We start from the raw sequence: 17,909 nt of genomic DNA on the forward strand, positions 1-17,909 counted from the left end.
AGAAAAAAAAAAAAAAAAAAAAAAAAAAAGGGAGAGACCCTTAACGGGTCCGACCTAACGGGTCTGATTCGAGTTCGGGTCCGAACCTGTTAGGCCCAAATAAAAGAAAAGAAAAATGGGTTGAGCCAAATTTGATTCAATTCGAGCCCAATCAGATTGGACTAAGTTCGGACGAACCCAAACTATAAATTGGGTTAAATCCGAACCCAATTAAGCCCAATTGAGTTGGGTTTGAACCCAATTAAGCTGAGTTAATCTCAGCAGACCCAAATTGAATATGAATCAAGCCCAATTCAAAACCAGTTTAACCAAATTGAGACCAAATTGACTTTGGGCTGACCCTGACTCAAGCCTAAATGAGCCATATTGACCTTGGACCAAAATTAAACCTAATTGGACTTGAAATTGAGCCCAATAACCTAATCAAAAGACCAAATTGACCCAATAGGGCTAGATCCAATTAGGAACCGAGCCAATTCTTTAATTAAAGATCCAATTGACCTACGTGAACCCAATCTGGTTCTAAATCGAGGCCAAGGGCTCTAAATTAAGTAAATTGGACTTGAGTTCCAAGCAAGTAAATTCATGTTATGATAAATTAGAAAAATCATGAAAAGAATAATGTGATCCTTATGTGATTAATTTAGGTGATCAAGGATTCATTATCCGGACGTAAGAAATTGGAAAGCAAATTGCTGTAAGTAACCTTGGCACTGATCTTAAAGTTTTTAAATTACTATTTATTCATCATTATGAAAATGTATTGCTTTACGATATATTTTTCTCAAAATTAGGATCAAGTATATGATTGCATGTGATACATGAATTTGATTAAAGAGCATCCTTCATGAATATTTGATGATGTATGAGTTATGAAATTATGATTATGTTAGACTGCATGAAAAATGATATTTGAAGCATGTTTATGCATTTTAAATTATATAATGCTATTTATCATTTTCAAACCTATTTATGATGATTATGATTTATGAAAGAAAAAGAATATGATTTATGAACTCTCAGATAGCTATGACCACCTCTAGAAATAGAGGCCAGTCGACACCCTGGAGCTAGCATCCAAAGAATAACAGGCCCTCTGCCAACGGGTTAAAGTTGGTAACGAATAACAGAATTAGTCGACTAAGATTAACAGGCCCTGTCACGGGATTATAGTGACCATAGCAGCACATCCGTCTGAGAGTATGTTTTCTAAAGTATGGATAAATGGCAATATTTTTATATGACTTGCATTATCATGATTATGAACTTTTATGGATAGAACATGCATTGCTTTATGACCTGATTTGTGTATATCATCTATAAAATATTTTATTTTACATCAACTGTTGGCTTTTTAATCACTGCATTAGCATAATTGTACTTGATCCAATAAGATAGTACCTGGTTACTTACTGAGCTGTGTAGCTCATACCTTTTTATCTATTTTTTTCTTACAGATGATTAAGACCATTAGGAGCAGGGAGCTTGATGTTATTCAGGGTTGGGGTAATTGAAAATATTATGTAATAATCAGATTTTAGAAGCTCTGTACTGTTCCAACTTCTTCACTAATGTTATGACATTAGTAAATGAAACTATTTATTTTTATTATGAAATTTTATGTGGCTTCGTGTTATTGTGTGCATAAGATAGCAATAGCACGGCCGTGTCATAATCCGGATTTGGGGCGTGACATTTAGTGGTATCAGAGCAATAGGTTTAATAAAGGGTAAAAAAAAAAGTTTTAGTAAGGGAAATGGGTAGTTAAGTCCCGTTGAATTAAATTCGGCATATTCAAAATAAAGAAAATTAGTTAATTGAATTATGCTAATATTTTTTTTATAGGTGAAAATGAGGAACAGAGAGAATGAAGTCTTGGCAAATATTGCAGCTCGGAGGAGAGGAGCAAGAGGGAGAAGAGTTGCCAGGCAGCCAGCCGAGCAAACTCCTAACCCAGCTGCCACCCAGGCCGATTTTGCAGGAGCAAGTCAGGTGATGACTCAGCTCCTTCAGATGCAGCAGCAAATGCAGCAACAGATGCAGCAGCAGATGCAACAACAGATGCAGATGCAGCAGCAGGTGTAGCAGCAGATGCAGATGCAGATGCAGCAGCAGGTGCAGGCCACTGTCCGACCTGCACAGTCCATTGAGTCCTATTATGAGCGATTCCGTAGGCTCAACCCACCTATGTTTGACGGTGGAGCTGACCCTCTGATTGCTGAGACCTGGATTCGGGAGGTGGAGAAGATGTTCAAAGCCTTGCAATATCCTGAAGAAGTAAAGGTCAGATTGGCTATTCCTATGCTGAAGGGGAATGCAGAGTTCTGGTGGACGGCTATTGAAGCTGCACTCGAGGGTGAGGATGAGCTACTGACATGGGAGGAATTCAAGAAGATGTTTTATGAGCAGTATTTTCCTGAGTCAGTTAGAATATCTAAAAAAAATGAGTTTTTATCTCTGAGGCAGACAGATGATATGACTGTGCTAGAATATGCCAACAAATTTACTAAGCTGGGTCGGTTTTGTCCTCAAATGATAGAGGTTGAGAGAAGCAAGGCTAACAGATTTGAGCAGGGCTTGAGGGACGACATTCGATCCCGGTTGTCAGTTCTGATTTTCACCAGCTATGGAGAGGTCCTGGAGAGAGCATTGAAGGTAGAAACAGATCTGAAGAAATCAGAGAAGGAAAGAGGTGAACAGAAAAGGCTCGAGATGTCAAAAAATCTGAGGAACCGGTCAAGGAACTTTGAAGGCCCTCCTAGCAAGAAGAAATTTAAAGCTTGTGATTACTGTGGTAAAATGCATACTGGTCCTTGCTTGAAGAGGATGGGAGCTTGTTTTATATGTGGGCAGCCAGGACACATAGCCAGAGATTGCCCAAACAAAAAGAAGGTTGAATCTGGACCTTCTAGACCAGCTGATCAGAAGCAGAAAGGAGCTGCACGGGTGTTCGCACTGACACGACAGGATGCTAGTGCCAGTGACAGTGTTGTGGCAGGTATGATTCCCATCAACTCTGTTGATGCTTCAGTACTATTTGATTCTGGCGCTACACATTCCTTTATATCCTCCAAGTTCTCTGCATCCTTGCACCTTATGCCTGATAAGTTAGATGAGCCTTTACTTGTTGCTACTCCTCTTAAGAAGACAGTAGTGGTTGATTCTGTTCATAAAAACTGCATAGTTTAGATAGAGGACAGAAAATTATTGGCTGACTTGGTACTGTTAGACATGTATGATTTTGATGTCATCCTTGGTATGAATTGGCTGTCTGAATATCATGCTCACATTGATTGTTTTGGCAAGAGGGTAGTGTTTCAGATACCTGGTGAACGGAAAATTTTCTATCAGGGTGATGCGCCCACTATGAATCCCTCTTTGCACTTTATCTCTGCAATGAGTGCAAGGAAGGCCCTCAGAAAGGGATGTCAGGCTTATCTAGCTTGTGTGATAGACACAACAAAAGAAATAAGGCTAGAGGATATCCCTATTGTAAGAGAGTATCCAGAAGTGTTCCCTGATGATCTACCCGGATTACCTCCTGATCGGGAGATTGATTTTCGAATCGATCTCTTACCGGGTGTTGGACCTATCTCGAAGGCTCCTTATCGGATGGCCCCAGCAGAGTTGAGAGAGTTGAAGATCCAGCTACAGGAACTCCTAGAGAAGAAATTCATTCGCCCGAGTGTTTCACCGTGGGGAGCTCCTGTACTATTTGTTAAGAAGAAGGATGGAAGTATGCGGCTGTGTATTGATTACCGAGAGTTGAACAAGGTGACAGTGAAAAACAAATACCCTTTGCCCCGGATTGATGATTTATTTGATCAGCTACAAGGTGCCCAAGTCTTCTCCAAGATAGATCTGCGATCTGGGTATCATCAATTGAAAATCCTAGCAGATGATGTGCCGAAGACTGCATTTCGAACCAGGTATGGGCACTATGAATTTTTAGTTATGCCATTTGGACTAACCAATGCGCCAGCTGCTTTTATGGATCTGATGAACAGGATCTTTAAGCAGTATTTGGATCAGTTTGTTATTGTTTTCATTGATGATATACTGATCTATTCTAAGAGCAAAGAAGAACATGAAGATCACTTGAGAGTGGTATTACAGATTCTTCAGTAGAATAGATTATATGCCAAACTGAGCAAATGTGATTTCTGGCTGGATAGTATTGCATTTTTTGGTCATGTAATCTCAAAAGATGGGGTGTCAGTGGACCCAAAGAAAATAGAAGCAGTGGTGGATTGGCCTCGTCCTACAAATGTCACCGAAATCAGAAGTTTCTTGGGTTTGGCTGGTTATTATAGAAGATTTGTGGAAGGATTCTCTCGGATCGCTACTCCTTTGACTCGTCTGACCCAGAAACGAGCAAAGTTTGTATGGAGTGAAGATTGTGAGCAAAGTTTTCAAGAGTTAAAGCAAAGGCTGGTATCTGCTCCTATTCTTACTTTGCCAACCAGTACTGGGGGTTTTATCATTTATAGTGATGCCTCTAAGAAAGGATTAGGCTGTGTACTAATGCAGAATGATAAAGTAGTAGCCTATGCCTCTAGACAGCTGAAGCCATATGAGCAAAACTATCCGACACATGATTTGGAGTTGGCAGCAGTGGTTTTTGCTCTGAAGATTTGGCGACATTATCTATATGGTGAGCCTTGTGAGGTTTTTACTGATCACAAAAGCCTAAAGTATATATTTACTCAGAAGGAATTAAACATGAGGCAAAGAAGATGGCTTGAGCTACTAAAAGATTATGATCTAAGCATCAAATATCATCCGGAAAAGGCTAATGTTGTGGCAGATGCTCTCAGCAGGAAGTCAGCAGTGGGCTCCATATCTTTGCTTACCACTCAGAAGCAGATTTTGAAAGATTTTGAGATGATGCAGATCGATGTGATTACCAAGGATGCTGGGAGTATGTTGACTAGTTTGTTGGTGCAACCTACCTTGATAGAAAGAATAAAGACTGCTCAACAGACAGATGCACATTTGTGTCGGCTTAGAAATGATGTGGAGAGAGGGTTACGACCCGAACTCCGAATCCATCCGGATGGTACTCTGCATTTTGGCTGTAGATTATGTGTGCCCAAGGATGCTGATCTAAAAAGAGAGATTCTGGAGGAAGCTCATCAATCTCGTTCCTCTATTCATCCCGGCAGCACTAAAATGTATAGAGATTTACGAGAACATTTCTGGTGGAATGGCATGAAGAGAGAAATAGCAGGATTTGTAGCTCGGTGCTTGGTATGTCAGCAAGTAAAGGCTGAGCATCAGAGGCCAGCTGGTTTGCTAGAACCACTAGAGATTCCAGAGTGGAAATGGGAGCACATTACTATGGATTTTGTCATTGGGCTTCCGAGGACAGTAAGGAGGAATGATGCAGTATGGGTGATTGTTGATCGCCTCACGAAGTCAGCTCACTTTTTACCCTTTAGGGTTGGCACTTCACTTGACAAGTTGGCTCAGAGGTATATTGATGATATTGTGCGCTTACATGGGGCACCAGTAAGCATTGTATCTGATCGGGACCCTCGTTTTGTATCTGGATTTTGGAGAAGCTTCCAGACTGCCATGGGCACTGATCTGAGACTCAGCACTGCTTATCACCCACAGACTGATGGCCAGTCAGAGAGGACGATCCAGACCCTGGAGGATATGCTGCGGACTTGCACTGTTGATCTGGGAGGTTGCTGGGATGATCATATATCACTAGTCGAGTTTGCTTATAATAATAGTTATCATTCTAGCATCCAGATGGCACCTTATGAAGCCTTGTATGGAAGAAAATGTCGGTCTCCTCTACATTGGGATGATGTTGGAGAGAAGAAATTGTTGGGCCCTGAATTAGTTCAGATTGCCAAAGAAAAGATTCTACTGATCAGAAAAAGGCTCAAGGCAGCTCAAGATAGACAAAAAAGTTGGGCAGATAAGAAAAGAAGAGAAGTAAAATTTCAGGAGGGGGACTTTGTATTCTTAAAAGTTTCACCCTCGAAAGGTGTTACAAGATTTGGAAGACATAGTAAACTGAATCCTCGCTACATTGGACCCTTTGAGATTCTTGCCAAAGTAGGGGAGGTTGCTTACAGGCTGGCTTTGCCACCAGAGTTATCCAGCGTGCATAATGTCTTTCACGTTTCTCTTCTACGGAGATACATTCCTGATCCCAGCCATATAGTACAGCACGAGCCCCTGCAGATTGATAGAGACCTAACTTATGAAGAGTATCCTTTACGCATCATTGATCAAAAGGAGCAGGTCCTGAGACGACGTATCATACCCTATGTAAAAGTTCAGTGGAGCAGCCACTCGGAGAGAGAGGCCACATGGGAACTTGAGGAGGAAATGCGAGCGATACATCCGCAACTCTTTGAGAATGCAGGTATGTAAATTTCGAGGACGAAATTTTTATTAGGGGGGAAGAATGTGATAACCGTCCATGTTTCTGAGAGGAATGGGGAGAGGCCATCACACCAAAGGGCGGGCGTTTGTAATCGCCTGATGGTGGGCGGTTACAACCGTCCACGTTCCCCAGCAATCGAAGGCTACAAGAAGCTCCGATCGATGAGGCTTTTCACCACCCTCCTTCCTCTGTTTCTTCTCCATTCTCCTTTTCTCACAACTCTCCTCGGTGGACAGGATCTGGCATTAGGCTTGCGTCGCCGGAACAAAGGGCTGCGTTGCCGGAGTAGGAGGCGGACGTTCTTCTTCAAAGCAGGTAACGCCCTTACTCCTAGATTATTCTTTGTAGATCTAATTTAGCAACTAAATCGCACACAAAAAAAAAAGAAGGAAGATGGCAGCGGTCGCCGGCTGCGGTGGCCGCAAGCCGCGGCAGCAAGAGAGGCCGTAAGCCGGCCGGGGAGCCGCCGGCTGCGGCTCGGGCCCTCCCCGAGCCAGATCTCCCATCCGCGGGAGAAGAAGAAGAAGAAGAAAAAAAAAAAGGACTTACCGGTGGTTGATCCGCAGCCGCAACCGCGGGCACCGGCCTCGGCCACGGGCCGCGGGTCGTCGGCCATGGGATGCGGGTCGCCGGCAGCAAGACGTAGATGCGGCCGTGGGCCGCCGAAACGGCCTTGGGCATGGCCACGGGCACGACCGCGGGCACGGCCGCGGGCGCGACCGTGGGCACCGCAGGCCGGCCGCTGGGCGCCGTCGGCCGCTACCCACTCCTCCCAAGCCGCTCGAGCTCGCCCTCCTCCCTCCACGAGAGAAGAAATGAGAAGAAAGGGGGAAGGAGGAGTCGGGAGAGGAGAAGAGGAAGAAAAAAAAAAAAAAAGGAGAAGAAGGTTCGGGAAGGAAGAGGGAAGAAAAGAAAAAAAAAAGAAGAAAAGAAGAAAAAGAAAAAGAAAAGAAAAGAAAAAAAAAGAAAAAAAAAAAAGGGAGAGACCCTTAACGGGTCCGACCTAACGGGTCTGATCCGAGTTCGGGTCCGAACCTGTTAGGCCCAAATAAAAGAAAAGAAAAATGGGTTGAGCCAAATTTGATTCAATTCGAGCCCAATCAGATTGGACTAAGTTCGGACGAACCCAAACTATAAATTGGGTTAAATCCGAACCCAATTAAGCCCAATTGAGTTGGGTTCGAACCCAATTAAGCTGAGTTAATCTCAGCAGACCCAAATTGAATATGAATCAAGCCCAATTCAAAACCAGTTTAACCAAATTGAGACCAAATTGACTTTGGGCTGACCCTGACTCAAGCCTAAATGAGCCATATTGACCTTGGACCAAAATTAAACCTAATTGGACTTGAAATTGAGCCCAATAACCTAATCAAAAGACCAAATTGACCCAATAGGGCTAGATCCAATTAGGAACCGAGCCAATTCTTTAATTAAAGATCCAATTGACCTACGTGAACCCAATCTGGTTCTAAATCGAGGCCAAGGGCTCTAAATTAAGTAAATTGGACTTGAGTTCCAAGCAAGTAAATTCATGTTATGATAAATTAGAAAAATCATGAAAAGAATAATGTGATCCTTATGTGATTAATTTAGGTGATCAAAGATTCATTATCCGGACGTAAGAAATTGGAAAGCAAATTGCTGTAAGTAACCTTGGCACTGATATTAAAGTTTTTAAATTACTATTTATTCATCATTATGAAAATGTATTGCTTTACGATATATTTTTCTCAGAATTAGGATCAAGTATATGATTGCATGTGATACATGAATTTGATTAAAGAGCATCCTTCATGAATATTTGATGATGTATGAGTTATGAAATTATGATTATGTTAGACTGCATGAAAAATGATATTTGAAGCATGTTTATGCATTTTAAATTATATAATGCCATTTATCATTTTCAAACCTATTTATGATGATTATGATTTATGAAAGAAAAAGAATATGATTTATGAACTCTCAGATAGCTATGACCACCTCTAGAAATAGAGGCCAGTCGACACCCTGGAGCTAGCATCCAAAGAATAACAGGCCCTCTGCCAACGGGTTAAAGTTGGTAATGAATAACAGAATTAGTCGACTAAGATTAACAGGCCCTGTCACGGGATTATAGTGACCATAGCAGCACATCCATCTGAGAGTATGTTTTCTAAAGTATGGATAAATGGCAATATTTTTATATGACTTGCATTATCATGATTATGAACTTTTATGGATAGAACATGCATTGCTTTATGACCTGATTTGTGTATATCATCTATAAAATGTTTTATTTTACATCAATTGTTGGCTTTTTAATCATTGCATTAGCATAAATAATTGTACTTGATCCAATAAGATAGTACCTGGTTACTTACTGAGCTGTGTAGCTCATACCTTTTTATCTATTTTTTTCTTACAGATGATTAAGACCATTAGGAGCAGGGAGCTTGATGTTATTCAGGGTTGGGGTAATTGAAAATGTTATGTAATAATCAGATTTTAGAAGCTCTGTACTGTTCCAACTTCTTCACTAATGTTATGACATTAGTAAATAAAACTATTTATTTTTATTATGAAATTTTATGTGGCTTCGTGTTATTGTGTGCATAAGATAGCAATAGCACGGCCGTGTCATGATCCGGATTTGGGGCGTGACACTAAGACCCTATCTTCCAATGCTCTATCATAGCTCAAGCACTCAAACAACTAAGGTGCGACAATGGAGCATGCCGAAGGCTGAAGATTATTAGCAATATGCAATGAGAAGAGTGAGCTACTGATCCATGCGACTGTGACGAGGCAAGATCGGACCAAACTTGGGGTCCCATCAGCTATACAATGTGATAGAGCAACCCCAGAACCTCATGTGAAGACCATATGGCTAGCTTCCTAGGACACTCTTCAATTGCTTTTTCTTCTTCATCCTGATGATTATTACTCAATCATGTCAGTCATAAAAATGTGTCCATATGATATCAGCTCCTACGAATTAGTGTGCAAAGTAGAGTGTAAAACGAAAATATAATTATGCAGGGAGCTTAAATTAAAAAAAACAATGCATACAAATATGGGTTTCCAAGGTGAAAAAGAAGCTAAACAGCTACCATGTTCATGCTTCCACAGGTAGACAGACCTAACTAATTACAGTGTCATAATCACATCTGGGTAACAGTAAACTTAAGCAAACTTGAGCAAGCATATCTCTAGTTTGTTAAAGCAAAAGGTTTAGTAAACACTTCCATTTTAAAAGAAGAGTGAAATGATCACAGCATTGATAAAAACCTTGCAAACGCTGAGAGAATACCACCATTAATTAGGAACCAACATTATTTCCTATCCCTAGCCTCCGAAGACATCTACTGAAAGGGAGCTAGACATTGCTGAGAAAATTATATTGTTGCATGGACTCGTACACTGTCAATTCTTCTTTGGTGCTTCTAAATTTAAAACTTGACTGATCAGCCACTTTACCATCCTTGGAGATGCCAGTCGTAGAAAGCCTAGGAAAGAAGTCTTTTTACCACTATCCTACTGGGCCGGACTCCAACTAAATGTAGTCGTTTTAGCTTTAGATTACATCATTACAACACCTAGTCTGCCCTACTGAGCTGAAGTGTTTCTTTCAGAAAACAAAATGGAGGGAGGATCTGTCTGCACTATCTAGAAATGCATCATCCAAGACTCAAAACACAAAATCCCTGCATGCTATCCAGAGGAATATGACCATTTGAGCAAAGCCTCAATTCACTTTATCGTAGCTATCTTTCTAAGAGTTTGCACTTGAAGCAAACCAAACATTTGAAACGTGCCATTGTAGTACAGAACCAATAAAGCTGATATGGGAAAGAGTTAGCTCTCATATCAACTAATGCAGGACAAAAGAAAAAGAGAGAGAGAAAAAGAGGAAGAAGAAGAGGAAAGAAGAAAAGGAGGAGAAGAAGGTGGAGAGGGCAACTCAATATTATGTATTTTCATATCTCAATAATGAAAATTGTACTCTCAATTAACATAATAATGGGTTTATATAGACAACCCAAAACCCTAATAAGAATCCGCATAATGATAGGATACTAGAGTTCTTATAAAATTCTAATTCTAAAGTCCACGAAATTATAGTTCCAAATAAAAATATTCCTATTTTTCAAAAAAGTCATGTGCTATAATCCAAGAAGCAACAGATAAAGGGTGGGCCTATCCATTGGACAAGATAATGATAGAAGCCACCATAAGAAGAAATAACAATCTCATCAGTCAAAATTGCTTCAATTGCATCTTTTCTCAAGGAGTACTTTAAACCACTACTTCACCTTCTAGCAAAGAAAAGCTTACTTTAGAGGTAGAATCAGCAGACCAAAAAAAATCAGCATGTTGAAATTAGCTAGGGACAGGTTTCGTGGGCCGACATGGCGAAGATGTCAAAGTTGATGCTGACAGATGACCTGACACTGCTGACATGGCAAAAGGTGCTGACAGTATGCTTACATGGCACTGCTAATTGGCTATTGATGTGGCAACTAAGATGATGATGTAGACCAGTTTGATTAAACGGATTCGAAAGAAAATGGATCTGGGTTTACATAGCAACCAAAAACTCTAATAAGAGTCTACATAAAAATAAACTACAAGAGTCCTCATAAAGTTTTAATTATAGAGTTCATAAAATTTTAATTATAGATTTCATAAAATTCTAGTTCTAAATAAAAATATTTTTTTAATTTTCAAATAAAATAATTTTTTCTAATTTCTATGTTTGCTCTTAACAAAACTGTCCCTAGGTTTCCGTCAAAAGCTCATTCGCATGCAAGAAAACAAATCCTATCAATCCTTAATTCCAAGCTTATAGAATTATATGTAGTAAAATTCTGATCTCCATTTTGCTCATCTCAGGTTCGAGGGGGTTTGAGAACACACTCATCATTCTGATCTAAAATATATAGCAAGTTTAAATAATGAGCCTTGGATTCTAAAGCAAATGGTTAAAAATAAAAAGAGTGGTCTTTGTAGTCTCATTTGTGGAAGGACATATTTCTAAAAGTGTGCATGCAAAATATAACATGAATGGATATGATAGAAAAATATCGAACTTAGAAGCCAAAATATACAGACCCAACTTTGCTTGGTTTTGCGCAAGTTTGACAACTTGAATGATTGGTTGTCATGCCCCAAACCTGCCTGTCAAGCTTGGTGATCGGTTATTTCAATTTCAAAAATAAACCATGCAATAGCACGTATCCTGTAGGATAGTGATTACGGATGTCGGTCCACAGGGATTGAAGAATAAGTTATTTTTCTTTTAAAAAAAACTCAAAAAGAAGAATTTGCTAACTTGATTTAACTAAATTAAACTATGAGTGCGAATTAGAATTTATCAGAATAAATGGATCTAGGATTTGGAGTCCACCAAATAGCATTGCATCAGGGTTTGTATTCTTTATTTTTTTTATCTTTTGGAGAGGCATGCAATATTGGCTACAAGCCTTTTAAAATAAAAGCATAAAGAGTTTTAAGAAAATCCATCTTCGGTATAGCAAGAACTGTCTACCAAATTATGCTAACCTAGGGTGCAGTACACCTCATCTTCCTAGGCATGGATCATCTTAGACTACTTTAGCAAACATGAATAATAAATAGCATGCTCAAAGTTTAAACATCATAAAAGCATTTTTCATTGATAATAAGAATTTAAACAAGCTCCAAAATAATAAAGAAAATAAGAACTACAATGCCCTGTAACATTGCTAGGGCTTCATCCAGCCCTAGACTAGACATTTAGCCGAGCATGGCTTCCGGACGACCTCCCATCTTCAAATGAAATTGATCACCTCCCATTTTTCCCAAAATATCCAAAACTATTCTCTTTCCCCCTCCTTTCTCTCTTTTTTTTAATTTCTTTTTCTCTTCTTCCCTCTCGGTTTTCTTCTTCTTTTCACCGAAACAGGGGGTCTCCCCTGTTTTCTCAACCGAGCTCCCCCCCCTCCAGCCGATGGCCACCCTCCTCCTTTTATAGAGGATGAAGGGTGTCAATCCGTGGAAATGGCTGGATCTTGGGAGGAATACGTGGCCCGTGGAGCGTCGGATTGACTGTAGATTGTCGGAAATGGAGCTGGCCGCTGGATCGACGGGTGGTGGATGGAAGAAGACGAGATGGCCGCGGGATCGATGGGAGGCTGATGCGGAATGTCTGGATCTCGGAGAAGATGGGGACAGAGCTGAGATGGATGCCGAGCTGGGTTATCGGCTGTTGGGAGCCGATCACGGCTTGGTGCTAGGGATCAATCCGGAAGGGGAGACGACGCAGATGCTTGGATGCTGGGTGATTGCTGGGTCGGAGGCGTCATGGGCGGAAGAATAAGGTGGTCGGATCCATGGCGTGATACGCTGGGAGGATGCGGAGCTTGTCTCGGACGCTCGGAACGGCAGTGCGGAGGCGGGGATGCAGGGATTTCGACGCGGCTGGGTCGCTGATCACGGAAGGCCGGGATCGCGGATGAGTGGTCGCTGGCTGCACCGGCTGATGGCGGAATACCCGGGGATGGCACGCGGGATGATACGCGGACGGATGGGAAGGAATGGAAGAATGGCTAGCCGATTTGGGGAAGAAGTCTCCTGTTGCAGCGCGGGGAAGGAGAAGATAAACAGTGAATTAGTTTTTATTATTATTATTATTATTTTTGTAACACTGTTCATATGAACAGTGTTTTCACGAAACACTGTTCATATGAACAGTGATTCTAGTAATTTTTTTCTGAAATTACTGTGGATATTTAATTATTTTTTAGTTTTTTTTAGTTTTAAAAATTATAAATTTTATACAAAGGCAGGTAAGGAATTGGTTGGAAATTGACTTTAAATTTGAGGTGGGTCATGATCGTTGATTTGCTTGAACTTGTTCTCGAGCCCAATGTCATTTAAATTTACTTCTTGCTAAACTGCTTCAGACCGGACTCGGCAAGACCAAAAACAAGATCGGGACTTAATAAAAAAAATTAATCAAACCTTTTTCCCATACAAAAATAATTATCTAATCAGGACCAAAACCTATTTAATTATAGCCTTAGCTTGATTACAACTCCATCAGGTTACTAAACCGGGTCAACCCAATCCCCTGTTTTCATAAAAGATCGCAACCAGGAGAGAGACGAGTTCAGAGTCTGTTTTAAGAAAAGAATTATTTACTTATTACCATATTTTAAATTTATTTCAATGTTTATTCAATTTCATGGTAAAATATGTATTTATTAGTTTAAGAATATTGATAAGTGCTATGGAAAGATAACTAAATTATGAATTATTAAGCACTTATCACACCCCCAAACCTATGTTTTGCTAGTCCTCGAGCAAAATAAATTAGAAAAGAAAAACTCTAACTCACTTTCGCAGGCATCGCGATTGCATTTACCATATGCAACAAGGCTTTAAACCCTTAGGTTACCCTAGTGGACGAGTTATAGTCTCGTGAGAGTTTTCAGTGAAGATACCCACAAACTTCAATAAATCATTTATTATTATTGTTATTATTTTTTTTATTTTTTATTTTTTATTTTTTTTAGATCGATTGATCTATGAAGTGAAAATCGAATTCCAAATGCATACTAGTAAAGAATTTCAAAAAAAAAAAATATTATTATTAAAATCTAATTTAAATACATAAATGATAAGAATTTCAAAACACACACTGTTTTATTTACTAAGTCAGCCCAAATTCTAGGTTAGTATGCAATCTAAGTTAAAGTCATTAAGTTTCCGTTTAGGAAGTTGTAAGACTCATTTATACTGGAGTGCTTGGTGAAATCTGGACCGTTCACAAGCTAAGGATTTGGATCTCCAAAATATTGCTAATACCAGTAGTTTCCAAGGATTGGTCGAAAGAACCTGCTCACTGATTCAAAATCATCTTATCTGCAGGATTTCGAGAGTTGTGGATGTTTAATTTAGTACCTCACGGGCTTTATCTGTAATATTCCAATTTACTCGAATTTTTACAATGACGGCTTTCACACTATTGTCTTTTTCAAGGTCAATACAGAGTTTTTTTTTATTTTTTTATAAAGACATATAAATTGTGCACTTTTACTCTTGTGGTGATTTCTCCGTGTAACGAGCAATCAGTCGACAACTCTCAAACCAGTTGGCACAAGGTATCAGGCATCAAAACTCCCGTACGGACTTATGCTCGGAGTTCTCATCACAAGCCCACTTGACCTTTGACAATAGGTAGCCCTTTTCGATGGTCCTGACTAAATCCATTATTATTGATAATATATTTTTTTTTGGATTAGATAAGTATGATTCATCAGGGTCCAAGGTTGCTACTATACTATCAACATAATGTCGAGCCTAGACCTTAGAAGTGTCGGCCAGTGTGTAGTGAAATTCCGAAGTATTAATTAGCTTACAACTCCCTAAGAGAGACTAAATGAAAAGAACTTAATTTTGTATTACTTCCGACTAGTCATTGGGCTTTTTAGATTTTATATACCTTGTGTGTTTAGCATTCTCGCATTAATGTATAGAAATGAGGTTTTTTTTTGTTATTATTATTTTTATTATTATTATTATTCAATTTATAAAGATGAAAATGTACACACATTCTTTTTTTAAAAAAATTTTATTTTATTTTATTTTATTTTTTATTTTTTATTTTTTATTATATATATATTTTTTTATGAAAATCAAGATGAATACCCCCAAACCTAAACCTAACATTGTCCTCAATGTTAAATGAAAATCTAAGAGAATTGGGTTGCCTCCCAACAAGCGCTAAGTTTATTGTCTTCAGCCAGACACAGTGAGGTAGTTTTTGCATCTCCTTTTATGAAGTCATCTATTTTGTCTACCATAAAACACTCAACTTTTCTTGCGGGTTGGTCGGCCGTATTGAACACATTTAATTTTACTTTCATGTTCCCAAATGATATGTTCATTACCCCCGTTCTATAATTTATGCATGCATTGGCTGTTGCTAAAAAGGGGCGCCCAAGGATCACTGGGATTTGTTTCTTAGGATTAGGCTCATGTTCCATATCAAGGACGATGAAATCTACTGAAAAATAGAATTTGTCTACCTTGACAGAACATCTTCAATTATCCCACGTGGTGTTTTTACAAATCGATCAGCCAATTGAAGGGATACCGAGGTTGGTTTTAATTCTCCTAACCCAAGTTTCTCACAAATTGAATAAGGTAAAAGGTTGACACTTGCCCCTAGATCTAAGAGTGCTCGATCAATGAAATTATTTCCTAAGACACAGGAGATGGTGGGAGCACCTGGATCTTTGAATTTCGGAGGGGTGTTGTGTTGGAGAATAGAACTCACTTGTTTAGTTAGGAAAACCTTTCTAGGCACATGTGTCCTAGATTTTCGCTTTTGGGTGCACAGGTCTTTAAGAAATTTGGCATAGAAGAAAACTTGTCTAATAGCATCAAGAAGTGGAAGGTTGATCTTCACTTGTTTGAAAACCTCCATCATCTCCTCTAGTGAAGATCCCTTTTTGCCAAAGGGAGACGATTGAATTAAGAGCTTCAGGAAATGGGGCCTTTGGGATGTGAGTTTTGGCAGAAGGTGGACTAGCTGAAGAAGAAGAAGAAGGTTTTAGATTTTCATTTAATATATTTCTATCCTCTTCTTCATCTTCCTTATTGTTATCTTCCCCAATCTTATTGTCTACTACACGTCCACTCCTTAGGGTAGTCAAAGCATTGGCTTGTTCATGATGAATTGCATTTAGTTGATTTTCTTGAGCCATGTATTGTCCCCTAGGATTACTGAATGGTTGGCTTGGAAGCTTTCCTTCCTCTCGCTTGTTTAATTCATTGGCTAGTTGACCCATTTGGGATTCTAGCTTGGCGATGGATTGCGTGTGAGAGTGCACTAATTGTGTAATGGTTTCCAAACCTTGAAGGGCATTCAACACTTTCTCCTCAAAGGCTGTGTTTCTTTGGGGTGGAGGAGGAGTGTGTTGAAATTGAGTCGATGGACAGTAGGGATGAATATTTTGTGGGGTTTGAAAATTCTGAGAGTTTTGAAAATTTGGGGAGTAGGGTTGGGCATTATTCGAAGCTTGCTGCCTCCAAGAAAAATTTGGATGATTCCGCCATCCCGGGTTATACGTATTGGAAAATGGGTCATTACCTGGTCTGGGCTGTGTTTGGGCAGCATTGATGTGTTCTTGCACGAGTTCGGGAAATTGGGGTGCTGAGGGGCACTCATGAATAGGGTGCGATGGGCTAGAACAGATAACACACACTTGTGCTTGGGAAGAGCTAACGATATGTCCTCCTATCATCAATTGATCAATCTTATGGGACAACACATCTACCTTGCTAGACAGGTCCATGGAATGACTTATTTCACAAATGGTCCCTTTTCTTTGAGAACTCGGAGGTGCTTGACGAGAACAAGAAGCATGGTGGAGGGAGTCTTCATTAAGATTTTCAAATAATTGCCATGCTTCATGCTCATTTTGAAGCATGAAAGTCCCCCCGCATGCAGCATCGATCATCTGACGGTTTCATTCAGTCAATCCGTCATAGAAACATTGCACTAGCTGCCACTTAGGTATTTGATGATGAGGGCATTTACGGATTAGATCTCGAAATCTCTTCCAAGTTTCATGATATTCTTCTCCCTCGGTTTGGAAGAAGCTTGTAATGGCACGTCTAAACTGGTTCGTTCTTCCTATGGAAAAGTATTTTTTAAGGAATTCTTGTTGCATTTGATCCAAAGAGCGAATCGATTTGGCTTCTAAAGAACTCAGCCATTGTTTGGCTCTATCTTTAAGGGAAAAGGGGAATAATCTAAGTTTTAGAGCATCATCAGTGAAGTTCTAAATCTTGACAGTGGTGCAAATCTCAAGGAATTCATCTAGGTGTTTATATGGGTCTTCATTGGTGAGCCCATAAAAAGATGGGAGCATTTGGATCACACTAGACTTTATTTCGTATTGTACAGCTGCTACCTCAGGTAATCGAATGCAAGATGGAAAAGTGTAAATGGTGGGAGTAAAGTACTCCCTCAGGAGTTTGGGTTGTTCTTTAGCCATCTCAGGAGATGGGGATGATTCTAATGTTCTGATCTCAGCTCGAATATTCCTAAGGGTCCGTTCTATTTCAAGGTCAAAAGGTAATAGGTCACGTACTATAGAACGACTCCCTTGCATACACTAGTACTTGATCAGTCAAGCATGCAATAAAAGATAAACACATCAATCCTTGTATTTGTCCTAAAATCACTAGACAGCTCCTAACTGGTTTGAAGAGGGCACCTAAGCCTCCAATCCGGTCTAATGAACCGAGTTGACCAGGTAAGCTCCCAGGTAAGTGGAGGGGTCACGATGCGTTCGCAAAGGTCCCACTTAAAACCCACTTGCCTCGAACAGATGAACTGTCTCCCTTATAGGGACAAAGCTTGTCTAGACATCAACTAAGCCACAGAGCGAAATTGGTGCAACTTTCGGTGATTTTCGTCCTATTGAGCTCGAATGTCCCTAGGAGCCAATGTCTAATTGATTTT

General features: G+C 39.9%; 1 protein-coding gene, 2 long non-coding RNA genes and 1 other non-coding gene across 4 annotated transcripts; all 4 read left to right on the forward strand.

The window, feature by feature from the left end:
* Positions 1-22: 22 nt before the first annotated feature.
* On the forward strand, positions 23-1,621 carry LOC120112749. Its single transcript, XR_005514418.1, has 2 exons — positions 23-697; positions 1,458-1,621. It is a non-coding gene; the product is annotated as an uncharacterized LOC120112749 (long non-coding RNA).
* A 470-nt stretch (positions 1,622-2,091) lies between these two features.
* Positions 2,092-3,189, forward strand: LOC113461011. The gene has a single exon (XM_026800060.2). The coding sequence runs from the start codon at positions 2,092-2,094 to the stop codon at positions 3,187-3,189; it is 1,098 nt and encodes a 365-aa protein (XP_026655861.2).
* A 3,241-nt stretch (positions 3,190-6,430) lies between these two features.
* Positions 6,431-8,975, forward strand: LOC120112748. The gene is made up of 3 exons (XR_005514417.1): positions 6,431-6,721; positions 8,003-8,052; positions 8,817-8,975. It is a non-coding gene; the product is annotated as an uncharacterized LOC120112748 (long non-coding RNA).
* Positions 8,976-16,957: 7,982 nt separating this feature from the next.
* LOC120112818 lies at positions 16,958-17,063 on the forward strand. The gene has a single exon (XR_005514449.1). It is a non-coding gene; the product is annotated as a small nucleolar RNA R71 (small nucleolar RNA).
* Positions 17,064-17,909: the final 846 nt, after the last annotated feature.

This window comes from Phoenix dactylifera, chromosome 12, assembly GCF_009389715.1.
Source record: "Phoenix dactylifera cultivar Barhee BC4 chromosome 12, palm_55x_up_171113_PBpolish2nd_filt_p, whole genome shotgun sequence".
Taxonomy (NCBI): Eukaryota; Viridiplantae; Streptophyta; class Magnoliopsida; order Arecales; family Arecaceae; genus Phoenix; species Phoenix dactylifera.